This window comes from Prunus avium, chromosome 1 (genome assembly GCF_965620075.1).
Source record: "Prunus avium chromosome 1, drPruAviu1.hap1.1, whole genome shotgun sequence".
Classification (NCBI taxonomy): Eukaryota; Viridiplantae; Streptophyta; class Magnoliopsida; order Rosales; family Rosaceae; genus Prunus; species Prunus avium.
Window position 1 is genome coordinate 61,010,192 of NC_142284.1, and position 14,369 is coordinate 61,024,560.

Consider the following 14,369-nt stretch of genomic DNA (forward strand, 5'->3'; position numbering starts at 1 on the left):
TCAGCGGGATCAATGTTAATGCTGAGACCAATCATGTTCAAGAATACTTGACGATTGAGCAACTGCTCTTCTATAATTATGAATAGACGGCCACCTTATTCGTATACTGCAATTGCAAACGAACAATGCATTACTAACTCAAATTCCTAAACCTCAACATTTCAAAAGCAAGAAATACATTTGCAAGAAAAGACTTTGGGACTTGCAACAAACAAAAATACAGGCTTTCGACCTTTCATGGAGAGGTTTACTTGGGTAAATGGATATTGGACTTGGAACAAAAAGACCTTTATTGGGCAGCTTTCGGCATTTCATTGTACAAAGCCAGGGAAAAACATATCAACGATCACGAAGAAACATACGAAGGAACCGGGAGAAATGGAAATGGTGCAATAGAGGCATATGATACAGGTGGCCGCACTTGTGTTCTATCTGTGGAATTCCTCAACTTATTCTTCTGGTTGACATTTCTATCTTGTGAGGACAATGAAAGCTCAACACTACTCTCTGAATTCTCTTCAGTAAGGCATTGTTGATTATCAGAGAGACGGTGAAACATAATCCCTGACATGAATACAGGAAGATACAGAAGGCTGGCATGAAACATCTTCCTAGCTTTATGTGTAGTGCGGTCCTGATAGAACGAAAATGCCGTTGCAGTTATTGCGAGAGTAAGAAGAGTAGATTCAAGACAAAACCATCCAGAAGTCATACCCCCTGCAGACAAAGAGATGAAATTGGTGGAATTAGATGTAAACCCCAACCTTAAACTATTCCTGCTTAATTAGTGACCAAAGATTATACATCTCACTCATGGATGTTCATAATCATTTTATGACCAAAAAGGAAATCAAGATGGCATGTCCAATAAATCAACTACTTATAGAAGTACTAAGATGATCAACAACTGTCCCAATATTGTACAATTGGTAATTGGTAGGGGCCACAAATTAATTAAGTCTATCAAGATATACAAGAGGAACAGTGACATGAAATCAACCAAAACCATGAATAACAAATATAACTTGTCAGATTTGTTACACCTCCAAGAGTAAATTCTTAGGAAACATGCAAAAAATAGGTAAAGCCTCAAAATTTAGTCTGAATACAGCCACATCAGACATGATATGGGGCAAATTTTTTGAACTAAGACAGATGACAACCTATTTCATTAAAAAAAAAAAAGATATTTCGTGCTTTAACAAATTTTAAATCACATCTAAGTCTGTTATTTTAAATTTAATGCATACCAACGTTGACACCCAAATAATGGACACAAATTCTTTTATTCAATAAGAAACAAAATTGACCGACCATTGGTTGAAAAGGAGACGAAGAAAAATACTCAAGTAGCTTCACAAGTATACTAGCACAGATAAAACTACAAAACTACAACACAAATAAAACTTCCATAGAAACAAGATTAGAAAAGGCAAAAGTTATTGTGTCTGCGAGTATTTGGACTCACAATCATAGGCCAAGAATCCCAAAGGGATCAGGTATACACAATTCCTTAAAGCTACTAAGGCTGTTTTCGAACCAGAAGCATCAGCAAGGGAGAGCATCCTAAACCTGGATATACAACAAATAAAAAGGGATTAAGGGGAAAGAGCCAAACAAACCGAGGGAAGTAAATCAATAATCGGTGGACCGTCACACATACGAAGATCCCACCCGCCCCGTAGATTATCTATCTAGACAATAACTTGATCACACGTTCTGAAACGTCTTGTCAATCATTTGAAAGGAGGAAAAAGTGGATCACAAACAGATTACTCACACCATTTGCTCTGAAAATTGTTCAGGATTAGGTGGAATTTCTGCCTTGAACTCATCGGGCATAATTGGATATTGATTAATTATTTCCATGAACAATAAGGCCCATGTCATGAAATCAAAGGCAGGAAATAAAACCCATGTTCTGAAACACTTTCCCAGTACAATAGGTGGATCTGTTCCACTAATGACATAACGTTTAAAGTAAGACCATGAAAGAACTGAAAGTCCATACCCTCCAGCGGCATAGTCATTACGGCACAAGTATGCAAGGGCCATAAAATGAGGTATTTGCCAAAAGTATAAAGCAGCTGGGAGAAGCATTGCATTGAGGGAAACCTGGCCAGCAGCTGCAGCCCAACTGAAAGCCAAAAAGAGAAATCATGAGTTAGAATGCAGTAATAGTCGGTTCTGAATAACAATTTAATTGATGTTAACTGGTTCAGTATGCTGTTAGATTGATTCCAATCAAAATTACATATTTATTTCATTATGAGGAGGTAAGAAGGTCTTCAATATTTGAAGGAGGTAAGAAGGTCTCTTTTGTAGCCCAAGTATCACATATTCCCTTTTTTCCCTTCAAACAAGCAATTTAATCAAGTTGAGAGGCACCACCCTGGTGCTCAGAAGATATATAGGAGAAACAAAAGACTTCAAGCAATGCTAAAACAAGAGCTAATCTTTCAAGAAGTCAAGCACTGTATTAGTTAAGAGTGTTGCTATTTCCACCCACTTGTCCTACTTCACCACCCACCATTTAATGAAAATATTAACTGCATATCAAGTATTTTGTTAAATGATCTCTATAAGGGTTCAGGTATAAAAAAATAAAAAAAAACCAAAATTATCATACTATACCCACTCACCTATACTTGGGGCATGGGCAGTCAAATGTATAAATCTATTGCGTAGAACAGTGGGAATTTTTTAATATTGAAAATCAAACTTGTTTGTTATTTAAGCTTAATGGGAATTGTTTCACCAAAAGACAAAAAGAAAAAGCTTAGTTGGGATTACAGAGAACATTGATCAGTTTTCAGCCACAAAAATATGTTGCAACAACCAACATTACAGCTGCCATGAGTTAACTGAAAACATAAGTTTTCAATAGCCAAATCAATAAGTAAAGCTCCTCCAACAAGTCTAATGAAAGAAGTATGTAGCTCAAAGAAATCAGGGGGCATATTACCCTAAAAGCGGAGGAATAGCACCAACAACCGCACCAACCCATGTATTTACTGGGTGAATCTGCTTCAACGGAGTATATACGAATGCATAAAGTATTAAATTTGAAGCTGCAAGTCCAGCTGCCAACATATTAGCCTGCAACAACCTTGCCATAAAAGTTGCAACATTAGCCCCCAAGTATTTCATGTGATGGAAATCAGAATATTATTTCCATATAACATTTACAGAAGGAAGTGTTAATTCATGGGGCCACCTGGCTTGCCAACAAAGCAGTGCCAGCTAAACCAGCAGCAGATGCCCAGGTGACCGCATGAGGTATCGTAATGCGTCCTGAAGGAAGTGGTCTTTGCTTCGTTCTATTCATTTTGGCATCATTATTCTTCTCAAACACCTAAAAGCAAACAATTTTTAATGATTTAACACCTAATCAAGCCAAAAAGTTAACAATAAAAAAGTAAAGATACTGCAGGCAATGAGCCATTAACTACTCAAGCAACATAAACCAACTCAGCATCAACTGCTGAAAAATGTTTACCAGTGGCAGGAAAACAAGTACTACAATCGCTCAACAGAAGTATGGAATTCCTTTAATGCTTTATCTTAGATGCCTTTTATACCCTCACTCCATTCTCCCTAGTTATTTTCTTTATCAACATAATTAAGAGAAAATAAGACAATAACGTGAAGCAATAATTGAGTACAGCATAAGAAAATGCACATATAGTAAGCATTATAAAGATAATCAAATGAATTTGGAAGTGCTTTATCTAATCCTGTATCCTATAATATACATTCCATGTAAACATTCATCAACATAAAACCTCAATAGGAAAGTAAACCTTGACCGTAAAGTAATGTTATTGCTCATGCACTTGCTTATCAATAGGGAAAAACAGAATAACACAAGATAACGATAACAGAATGCGCTCTTCCAAGGCTCATTTTAGCTTTTCAAGTACCAAACTCAATTTTGAAATAAAACAAATAGCTTAATGACCTCAAAATCTAAATGTGACTATTGAGGCTTACACTTCTTTTTTTTCTTTTTTTTTTCTGAGATAAGAAACAAAGACTATATTCAATCTAAAGAATGAAAATTATAAACTGCACCCCTAAAAGAAGTATAAAACTTTAGAACTCATTCCTCTTGAAAAGGTTCTAATCAATCTATATAGTCAGAGTCCCGGCTTTAAGCTTCATTCCTACTTGTATCTGACAGATCGAAGCTTAATAGACAAAAATTAAATAACTAATAAACTGCATTATAAAAATAAAATAAGAAACGAAAAATTTGACTGAACATGGTGAACATTGCCATAATATAAAAGTTATATATATACAAGTGTGTATGTGTGCGTGAAAAAAGCTGTCATCAAAGAGCAAACCTGATTTAAAGAATTAGCAGATGCTGCAACCATCATGGTACCAGCACATGTCCAACAAAGTCCAGAAAAATCAATGGCATGGCCACTTCCAAGAACAAATCCAGTTCCAGAAGTTGCAACAACTAGCATGCTGGATTAAAAGTGAAAAAATTGTAAGACAAAATCCAAATGACAAAAACTTCACAAGCACCAGTATGCTAGTTGTGGAAGAAAATGAATTGTTTTTGTACTCTAGTTTTCATTGTTTTACTGTTTAAGGTGGACAACTTGTCCACCAAAATTGTAATGTTGTGTAATTGAAATAAAATTTTGTTTCTAATAAAAAATTACACATACTAAAGAATCACCCCCCAGTATTATAATTCTCTTCTTCCAAAATGATACCATTTTTACCATATCAAAGAAGTAAGAAAACATCAATAAAAAATTCAGTAACAGCAATCAAAGAATCAACACGTTTTATAGAATACAATTACGCAATTTTTTCTTGTACTCTTCTATTGCTACATTAAAAACGACTGAATAATTATCAATTTCAATAAGAACAAACACTACCCAACTTCACAATCAGTTTTAAAAAATTATAAATAAAAACCCAGAAATGCCATTTTCAAATTAATAGAAATGAAAAGAATGAGAATTTCGTGTAAATGTGTACCTCAGGCGAGCTTTGGAGAGCTCCCAATAGCAGCGACCATAGTGGCGAGCCCAGTACGAAGCTTTGGAGGCCCGAGACGCGAGATCAACAGCAGTAGCCGCCGAGAGGGCTCGGAATCCATCGGGGCGCTGAAACCCTAGCTTCAGAGAATCTGAAGGTGAAGGTGAGGGGGAGTAAGAGTGGGATTGAGAGAGAGAGTGAGAGAGCAGTGGCGGTCGAGCGACGTCGTTCGCTGCCGAGGAGGAAATGGAAGAGAGGTGCAGTGAGTTGTTGGATATTACGAGCTTGGGCGAGAATCTCAGCGAGTTCCTCCACATCTTCTCGTCAATTGAGAAAGAGCGAGACAAGAGGAAGAAGAAGAAGACGAAGTCGACAATCGTTTTTTTTTTTTTTTTTTTGGGTCTAAAAGTTGACGAGTAGTTCTAAAGGCCGTGCAGCTTACCTAAGCCCGTTTCTTCTAAGGCTCTTTTGATATCGCCCGTTAGATGAATCCAACGGCACAAAATGACTTATCTCATCACACACTTTTTTTTTTCTTTTTTTTTTTTGGGTAAAATCATCGCACACTTTTTTTTTAAATGTGAAAAAGGGAAATTATAAGCAAAAATCACGAGGGCACGCAGGCCCAAACAGGTCGAAAAAGAAAGGGACCGAGCAGTTCAAAGGCAGGCCCATCTCCTACAACTTGAAAGGGGTCAGCCCATGACCCAAACCAGTAACAGCATCTGCTAAAAAATTCGCCTCACAATAGATATGGGAAAAGGACAGAGCATCACAAAGGGAACTAAGAAGCTTTATATCCTTCATTAAGGCACAAACACTCCAAGGCGGATCCGCAGCCTGATTAGCACAATCAATGATGAGCTTAGAATCCCCTTCCACAAGAATATTGCGCCAGCCTCTATGGATAGCATACGCCAGGCCATCTCGAAGAGACATACATTCAGCCACCAAGATAGTGTTGTCACCAATGTTCTTAGCTCCAGCCAATAAGACATGGCCGTCAAAGTTACGGATAACAAAGCCTGAAGCAGTTGAGTTGTTACGAACAGAACCATCGAAGTTAACTTGACCCAGTCCCTAGGGGGAGACTTCCATTTGATGTGAAGAGGGGTATTGGGACCCTTCTCACACTTGGAATTTTGGCGCCAGTACTCCATGCCAATCTGCCCAGCCATATTGAGAACTCATACAGGGTGGGGGACAACACCTTTGAAAATAAGATTATTTTTAGCTTCCCAGATTTGCCAACATAAGAGAAGAACCTTAGAGAGAATGTTGGGGCCATAAGAAGTAGAATTAGCTGGGAGAGTGCCCATCCAAGAGAGCAAATCAAAATTTGAGGCAGTGGATACGGGCGCTATGTTGGTACAGCTCCAAATGTGTGTATCTTTATTTTTTCCTTTAGCAATATGCTTTGTTCTTTTTTGTAAAGAAGCCAAAAAAGGCTCACAAGTAACATAGAAGAAAAGAAGACACAGCCATAGATATTCAACGGTCGCTCATACCAAACCGTATATCCTGAACCTGAAGAAATGAAATCGATTGGGTTATTGAGCAACCAGGTCTTACCACTTCAATATCATGTAATAAGCCCAATGAAAAGATTAGAACCCTAAGCAAGCAAAAGGCCCCATTATGACATGCAACCTGTTGGCCGATAATATCATGCCACACATAAGAGTCTTGTAGTTCAAGTGGTTAAGGACATTTACCCCGAACATCCTAGGTCTTAGGTTCGATCTCTCTAATATCGCTTATATAGAAAAATAAAACAAAAAATCATGCCACACCGCAGGTGATGAAGTGGTATCTATCTTTCTGCCATTCTATGCAAAGATTTATGAATTAAAATCCAAAAGTGGTGCATTTGGGCTGTTTTTCTTGTTTAGGAGTTCAACTGATCTTGTGCCCTTCTCCCTCTGCATGTTCTTTAACAGTTTCATAAGCTTGGATTCAACAGAAACAAACACACACAAAAAGAAGCTTTCGAAATCTTTCTAATAGTAGGAAGGAACAGGGCAAGAGGTAAGCAGCCTTCCAAAACAACTTCAAGAAACTTTGCAATCAGCCGTACCATTTAGGTCTCCTGCCTGAACCCACCAAGTAGATTCAATCTGGTACTGCCATAAGTCATAGGTCCAGCAGAAACTTCACTAAGAAGGGATTTATGAGGATAAAAAAATATCAACAACATTGCCCATGTATATTAGGTGGAGCAAAATCAAAGTCTCCAAAGATTAGCATGATGGCAAAGGTTTGTCTAATTAGTCCTTAACGCCCATTACAACGTCGCCGACTCTTATGATGCTCACAAAAAAACAAACTCTAATAAAATAAAAAATAACATATGACATAAATTAGTGGATATATCTGTACGTGTTTATGCGAAACTACATCCCTGCCATTGTCTAATCTTCACTAATTATTTCTTAATCTAAACAAATTCATTTACTCTCTAATAATGAATTCCCAGCTAGTCATCATTCCTTTATCAACTTAAAAAAATCTTACATGCATTGATGTCAAAGTACATCCAATGCAGCATTGTACTAGCTGTCATGTCCACAGGCCACTACTTGAGGAGCATTAGCCAATGGTGCTGGTATGTATATATGAATCTTCTTCTGCTTAAATGAAAGGTCAGCCAGATTTCCGTGTAGAAAATTCCCACACGCATGTCAAAATGGTCATTTCAGAGCTTCCCTAATGGCGGCAGCTATGGCAGGGGTTGGCTCTGGTATCAATCCTGCAGACATGGAACCAGCAAAGCAGAGAAGTTAGAGTCATATCCAATTTCTATTGCTTCATTACCAATTTACCACACAAAGGATATATTTATAGTTCCGCGGTTAGCTCCTATACTATAGAGTACATAAAATCTGTCAAGAAAATTTGAAATAACATCAAAGCACTCAGTCTGGGGAATTGCAATTTGCTTCCATGAAATCCACTTCATAAACATGTGGAATCAAGAACAGGAAACATAATCACTAGTAAAGCTAGAAAACCATAGGAGAGAGCAACAGGGCCAAATCATCCAGGTCATATGCATCTTTATACATAGTTTATACTTCTATTTCTTCTAAGTATGTGTAGAATCTACATATATACTTCTATTTCTGCTAAGGCAGTGAAACAAAAATTCTACTTCCATTCCTGAAGTATTCAGCTTGTGAAAGTAAAACATAACCCTGTGAAAAACAGACCCAAAAAAACCCTATGAAAAAATATTTTAGTGACAAAAAGAAATACCAATATCCAACCAAACAAAATTATACTTTCAATATTTTTAGAAGAAAAAGCCACTATTGCATAAGTAATCAAACATATTGCAGGCAAAATCAAAATGTCCAAACCCATTTATAAAGTATCCATTCAAATACAAAAACCAACACGTACATGGAAAAAAACTGAAGAAATGAGACTTGAAAAATCACAGAATGACTATTTGCCATTTGGGAGCTGAGAGATAGTGAGAGTGAGAGTGCTAGAGAGGTTTTTTTTTTTTTTTCTTTCTAGAACATAGCTAAGAAATAAAGATTCATGGCAGCAGACCAACAAAAAATAGTGTATAGCAGAATTCCAATCATACAACAAAGCTTGAAAAGAAGTATCCTAAACTCTGAAGATACCGATGCCCGAAGAGACGCCCAAACACGAACTCTACCCCATAGAAGATCCACCTCTTGTCCCTTGCTCCCTCCAAATTCTTCTATTCCTCTCCATCCACACCACCCAAAAGATTACGATGATAGCACATCTCCCTAACACTAAGCCCATATTTTCCACCCATAAAACTTATACCTCTCACATAATAATGCAAAACAAGAGGCTGGAGCCGCCTATCTCAAATTGGTCTCCTTAAACAGTCTTCGCCACAAGGTCATAGTAATGGGGCAACAGGTGATCTGAACTCTGAGAAGCATTATTACACATCACACATCACACCAGTGAGGAGAGAGCTACCAATAATACTGTCTCCTCTGAACCACATCACAAGTGTTCACATTCCCATGAGCTATAATCCAAACTAACACCTGTAACTTTGGTGGTACTTTGTCCTTCCAAATTGCACGAAGCCACAAAAAGAAAAAGAAGGAAAGCGAAGAGTTATAATATTAATTTTTTTGCATAAGATTTACAAGAGCACACTCCCAAAGACTCCAACTTCCATATTCTTGTATCTGGCCGAGATTGCACCAATAAAACAATCTCTAACACAGCAATAGCTCTGCTAACTCCCCCACCTCATGATCATTCAAGTGTATACGAAAACTGAAGTCCCAACTCAATGGAAAAGAAGAAAAGTCTGCACAAAGGCTTGCAATTGGACTACCATGGAAACGAGGAAAAAGGTTGCAAAAATCTGTTCCCCCCACTCAACACTCTTCCCAAAACCTCACTTATTCTCCATTTCCCAGTCGACAATTTGAATTAAAAGAAGTAAGACCCTGAGAGCTATGTTTCCTTCACTCTCTTGACGGAGCCTCCGTAACCATTTTGCAAGTAGAAACTTCATTCTCCTCATCATGTTTCCAATGCCTAAACCCCCCCTTTTCCTTTACCTGCAATATTAAATCCCAATTAACCAAATGATCTTTCTTCCTTCCGAAATTCCTTCCCACAAAAACTTCCTCATCACACTTTCAATTCTGTTTGGCACACGAACAGGAATACAAAAAGTGAAGGGTAATATAGATAGGCACGCTGCAAAGAACCAATTGCAGGTGGGAAATCTCCACTTCTTCTCTTCCAACTACCAAACCCCTTATCATATTCAACTCCCTAGCTCTTTCCACCAACCTACTCAACCCATCTACCACAAAAGTAAATAAGAAAGGAGATAGAGGATCTCCCTGTCTAAGCCTCTCTATGCTCCAAATTTACCCTTTGTCTCCCATTAATTAAGACTGAAAAATTAGCTACTCAAGCAACCCTTATCCACTTCCTCCAAACAGCCATAAAACCCTTTCGAAAGCATTATATCATTAGAAATATTTATTTTTTTCATAGCTGCATTATAAGTACTTTAATTTTTAAAAACTTTGTCGTCTAAAAAAAGAAAGTTGAGAGAAAAATATTACTTGAGATAAATCAACTTTCATGTTGTTCACCAATAATCTCGACAAGAGCACAAGCCGTCTTTGAAATGGTGGAATCTCTTAGCATCTCGCATGATGAGTTCTCTGCCTATAATTTTTGAGATGATCTTCAATGCATTATGACAATCACCACAAACACGAAGATTCTTGATTACCCTAATAGGTGAACGAGCTGGGCTGCTGAGGAGGGCATAAGCAACAGCAAGTCTCTCACTATGGGCAAGCAGAGCATCTTCCTTGCTTTCCTGATCTATGTCATGTAACACGAATCTAGTCTCTGGAATGTAACCAGCCTCCTTCATTTGTTCTCTTAAACCCCTAAGTTGAGCATAAATCTTATCATTCTCAGGATGAGATGTATCTCCTGCTCGATATTCATGGACTCGGCTCCTGACTTCTAAAAGATTTTGCGCTGCTAATTTTTTCTTCTCTTTCTCCTTTACAAGGTCTGAATCTTTTACAGGAACAAGGCCAGCCTTTGATTGCTCATTTAAGCTGGAGGCATCTAGCTGCTCAACAAGCTCAGCACACCGATCCCCGAGCTCCAACTGCCCATGAACTCTGCAGAGATTCATCAAGGTCTTCCAAACATCGACATTAGGTTCCAATGGCATCTTTTCAATGAACTCCAAAGCTTCTTCCAGATAGCCTGTACTTCCTAGCATATCTACTACGCTCGCATAATGATCCATACTCGGGACAATGCCATAATCTTTGCTCATTGATTCAAAATGCAGCAGTCCTTCCGTAGTATCTCCCAATACACTACAGGCATAGAAAACACCAATAAACATTTGGCCATCAGGTTTCAGACCTGCTTTCTTGAACTCGGTAAATAAATCAATGGCATCTTCCCCAAGGTCATTCTTAGCAAGCCATGTTATCATAATGTCCCAAGATGTCAAATTGCGGTTTGGCATCTTGTTGAAAACCATAAATGCGCTGTCCATAGAACCACACTTGGAATACATCTCCAAAATTCTGTTGTATGTGCTCACGTTTAAGGGAGACAGTAATCTTGTAATGTTTTCGTGAACAAATTTTGCTTCTTCTAGAGCTTTAGCCTCCCCGCATGCCTGCATTAACTGAAAATATAGATGCAAATCCACCTGAACCTCCTGCTTCTCTAGCATCCCCAAGATCTCCACAGCCTCCTTCACTTTGCCCTCCTTGCAAAACTTATCCAACTCTTCAAGAGTACCACTATATGGGCTACTTTCAGAAGCCTCGATAAGCTTTCTTTCAGATTTAGACTCACTTGCTACTTGAGAATCCACTATTGTATTTTGAAAAGGATCCGGATTTGTTTGATATTGTCCAACATGTTGGCTTTGCTGCCCATAACTAGTAGGGCCTTGCTGATATTGTCCACAACTAGGGGCTTGATGATATTTTCCATAACTAGGATTCGGCTGATTTTGTCCATAAATAGGGTTTTGTTGATATTGTCCACAACTAGGGTTCTGCTGATACTGTCCATAAGTAGAGTTCTGATGATGCATCACGTCATTCCTTGTGTAGTAACCATTTAAATTTTGCTGATTTTGTGCAAAATGTTGGATATAATTCTGATTCAGGTTTCCCTGAGACCCTAAATTGCCTTGTGAACCAAATGCATTTGGGTTCTGTCTGACTTCTTTGGATCCCTCCTGCCGAGATGCATATGGATTCTCTATACTTCCATTTCCTAAATGTCTCCCATCCAGTTTAGTGGTCTGCAGCAGCCCTCCATTTTCTTGCCGATAATGCCCACTAAAATTTCCGTCTTGTTGAACTGCGTTATTCATGTTGCCTGTGTTTCTCCAGAAAACCCCATTGTAAGTCTGATTATATTGATTTGAGCTCTGCTGGGGATCCCTTGAACCATCTGCACGAGCCCCATTTAGTTTCTGTTGCAACTGCACATTATTTTGACAATAAGTTCCACTCGGTTCAGATGTACTCTTCCTCCGTGTATAAACATACAATGAAACAAAATCATTAAGTAGCCCACAACTAAGCAAACTTCATTATCTTAAAGCTTACTGTAAAATTGCAACAAAAAATATAAAGAAGAAATCATACTGTAGTTAAGTTGTCAACCTCATTCTCAGCCTCAACGTCATCGTGCTCGTGACCTGTAGCAAAGGCAGATGCACTGGAAGAGGAAGTGAAGGTGGCGTGGGACGAGGAGAGAGCAGCGCATCTCTGACATGGCATCATTGAAGAGGAAGGTGAAGAGATGAGGGGTTGAAAGCTGAGTTTGAGGCATGAGGATCTCCATGAGGCTGACGATGAGGCAAGGGTTTGCAGCTGAGCTGATGGCAGAAATACCATTTGCCTCCACATTTTGCTCAGTTAGCCTGCTGTTTTTCACTCTCTGCAAATGCACAAATTACCCATTTATGCCAGTTTCACCGAGACTGGGACCAAAACTATCTCATATCAATCATTCAAAGAATCACATAAAACTATAAGAAATTATAAAATAAAATAAAAGAAACATGACCATGGGATGAAATTATTATTACAGACTCAATCAAAAAATTTGGCAAATGTAAAATTTCTGATTCATGGTTGCTTCAACCAATGATTCATGGGTGACCTATACTGGAGCTTTTTATCCCAGATAAAGATTGTATTTTCAGTATTTATTCACACTAGAGCTCCTTATACTACATCTTTCAGGTGAATAGATTTCTCACAAGTATTCCTCAAACACAGAATACTTCAAGCGTTATGCCTAAAAGGATTACAAGTTTCTGTAGAAACTCTCTGGTCTCCTTTTTGGTTAAAGCTAGAGACTCCACAGCCTCATAAACCTTTATGATCGTCTCAGCTGGACAAATGGCTCTTCCGACAATTAATAATTCATTCACAAACAAAATATAATAAAATTGACAAAACATAATGCATTCAGAATATCAAAACACAAACGCAGTACTTATTCCACCCAGACCAAGAAATATTTTATACAGATTTTCAAAACCCATCAATCATTCAATTCGGGATTAACAACCCATCATATGTAACATTGAAAAGTCGAAAAATTCAACAAATATATGAAAAAGGGGTTCACAATATGAAACCTTTCGACTTGTGTGAATATTTTCAGCAAGCTCTTCTCCACTTTCTCGGTTACTTTGCAAAGAAATTTGCGGAAACTCAGCGCCCTCTCTTGCACTGAGTGGAGCTCCGAGAAGGCAGACCAAAGAGAGAATGAGAGGAACGGGTTTTCAGAACCTTTGTGATGGCATGAGAAGACGAAGTTTGAGAGACAGGAAGTAGAGAGGGGCTGCACTGTAGAAGACAGAGTGCTCTCGAGTGAGAGGAATAGAGGGGCAGTTTTGGAAGAAATTGTTAAACCCCATTTATGCTAAGGTAGAGACGTCAAAGTCAAATGGTGAAATATTGAAAAACTCAGAAAATACCTTCTGTTGATACTAAATATCAACAAGGCATGCCAAAAAGAGCTCAAGGAATAGAAGCCCAACCTACTTGAGGAAGTAATTGGGCCCAGCAACTAAATAATCAACGCTAGCCTTACCCTGCGTCTGAGGAGGCCTAATAGGGGTGGGGGGTAAAGGAAGGTGACCAGGCCTAGTGCTCGTAGCCCCATGTGCCTCTCCTTAGAAGCCCACACGTGAGAGTGGAAGCGCTAAGAAGGGCTCACAGAATATTCCCCTGGCGCATGTTGTACCGAAAAAGGAAGGACACACGATAGGCCACCACCCGTCACCCACTCAAATGATGCCATGTCATCAGTGACTCGTCTTTAGTCCCACATCGAAAAAGGACAATAGAAAAATCTAACCGTCCCCCTATAAAAAGGAGTACTTTCCACCTAAAAAAGGCAACCTAAATCTCTTCATACTTGAGTACAATACTTTCCACCACCGCCTCTTTAATCACCATTTTAGACAGAACAAAGTCATTATAGTCAATTATAAAATTTTACCACTATACCATATTGCAACTACATGCAAAACTACAAGAATTTAATGTTGTAGCTTTCAAAGAACCAAGCACAATGTCTTACCCCTTCAAGAATTTGAAGTTCTATTTTTCCAAATAAAAAGGTTTTAAAATCAATTTCAAATATGCAAACACAGCAAGCATAACTCTTTATGGAATGAATTGGCCAAAACATATATAATGGTGAAACTATATAACTGCTATTTATCTGATAACATTACACATCATATAAGTACAACTATGATATCATGAATCTCATACACACTCACACACTTTTGTTTTAACAATTTAATTGAATCCTAG

At 38.3% G+C, this 14,369-nt stretch overlaps 3 protein-coding genes across 5 annotated transcripts; all 3 read right to left on the reverse strand.

Moving 5' to 3' along the window:
* Positions 1–34: 34 nt before the first annotated feature.
* COX10 (cytochrome c oxidase 10) lies at positions 35–5,424 on the reverse strand. Of its 2 annotated transcripts, XM_021968886.2 has the most exons (7): positions 5,008–5,423; positions 4,350–4,479; positions 3,218–3,355; positions 2,966–3,099; positions 2,012–2,137; positions 1,469–1,572; positions 35–717 (listed from the first exon to the last, which is right to left on the reverse strand). In XM_021968886.2, the coding sequence occupies exons 1-7, from the start codon at positions 5,322–5,324 to the stop codon at positions 347–349; spliced, it is 1,320 nt and encodes a 439-aa protein (XP_021824578.1). In that variant the 5' UTR covers positions 5,325–5,423; the 3' UTR covers positions 35–346. The 2 variants fall into 2 exon arrangements, with proteins under 2 accessions (XP_021824578.1, XP_088102750.1); XM_088246624.1 differs by lacking the exon at positions 3,218–3,355 and having other exon boundaries at positions 5,008–5,424.
* A 261-nt stretch (positions 5,425–5,685) lies between these two features.
* On the reverse strand, positions 5,686–6,185 carry LOC110765645 (uncharacterized). Its single transcript, XM_021968811.1, has 2 exons — positions 6,131–6,185; positions 5,686–6,032 (listed from the first exon to the last, which is right to left on the reverse strand). The coding sequence occupies exons 1-2, from the start codon at positions 6,183–6,185 to the stop codon at positions 5,686–5,688; spliced, it is 402 nt and encodes a 133-aa protein (XP_021824503.1).
* Positions 6,186–7,339: 1,154 nt separating this feature from the next.
* MEF8S (Pentatricopeptide repeat (PPR) superfamily protein) lies at positions 7,340–13,474 on the reverse strand. 2 transcript variants are annotated; one of them, XM_021968910.2, is made up of 4 exons: positions 13,181–13,474; positions 12,195–12,471; positions 10,095–12,010; positions 7,340–7,756 (listed from the first exon to the last, which is right to left on the reverse strand). In XM_021968910.2, the coding sequence occupies exons 2-3, from the start codon at positions 12,438–12,440 to the stop codon at positions 10,121–10,123; spliced, it is 2,136 nt and encodes a 711-aa protein (XP_021824602.1). In that variant the 5' UTR covers positions 12,441–12,471; positions 13,181–13,474; the 3' UTR covers positions 7,340–7,756; positions 10,095–10,120. The 2 variants fall into 2 exon arrangements, with proteins under 2 accessions (XP_021824602.1, XP_021824601.1); XM_021968909.2 differs by having other exon boundaries at positions 12,177–12,471.
* Positions 13,475–14,369: the final 895 nt, after the last annotated feature.

Coding starts and splice junctions, on each gene's coding strand:
- MEF8S (XM_021968909.2), bottom strand. CDS start 12,440: ATGTGGAGGCAAATGGTATTTCTGCCATCAGCTCAGCTGCAAACCCTT. Junction 12,011..12,176: donor AGGTTGACAACTTAACTACA/GTATGATTTCTT, acceptor AATAATGTGCAG/TTGCAACAGAAACTAAATGG.
- LOC110765645 (XM_021968811.1), bottom strand. CDS start 6,185: ATGGCTGGGCAGATTGGCATGGAGTACTGGCGCCAAAATTCCAAGTGT. Junction 6,033..6,130: donor AAATTCCAAGTGTGAGAAGG/GTCCCAATACCC, acceptor CAACTGCTTCAG/GCTTTGTTATCCGTAACTTT.
- COX10 (XM_021968886.2), bottom strand. CDS start 5,324: ATGTGGAGGAACTCGCTGAGATTCTCGCCCAAGCTCGTAATATCCAAC. Junction 3,100..3,217: donor CTGCTTTGTTGGCAAGCCAG/GTGGCCCCATGA, acceptor AGGTTGTTGCAG/GCTAATATGTTGGCAGCTGG. Junction 718..1,468: donor GGGATTCTTGGCCTATGATT/GTGAGTCCAAAT, acceptor CTTTGTCTGCAG/GGGGTATGACTTCTGGATGG.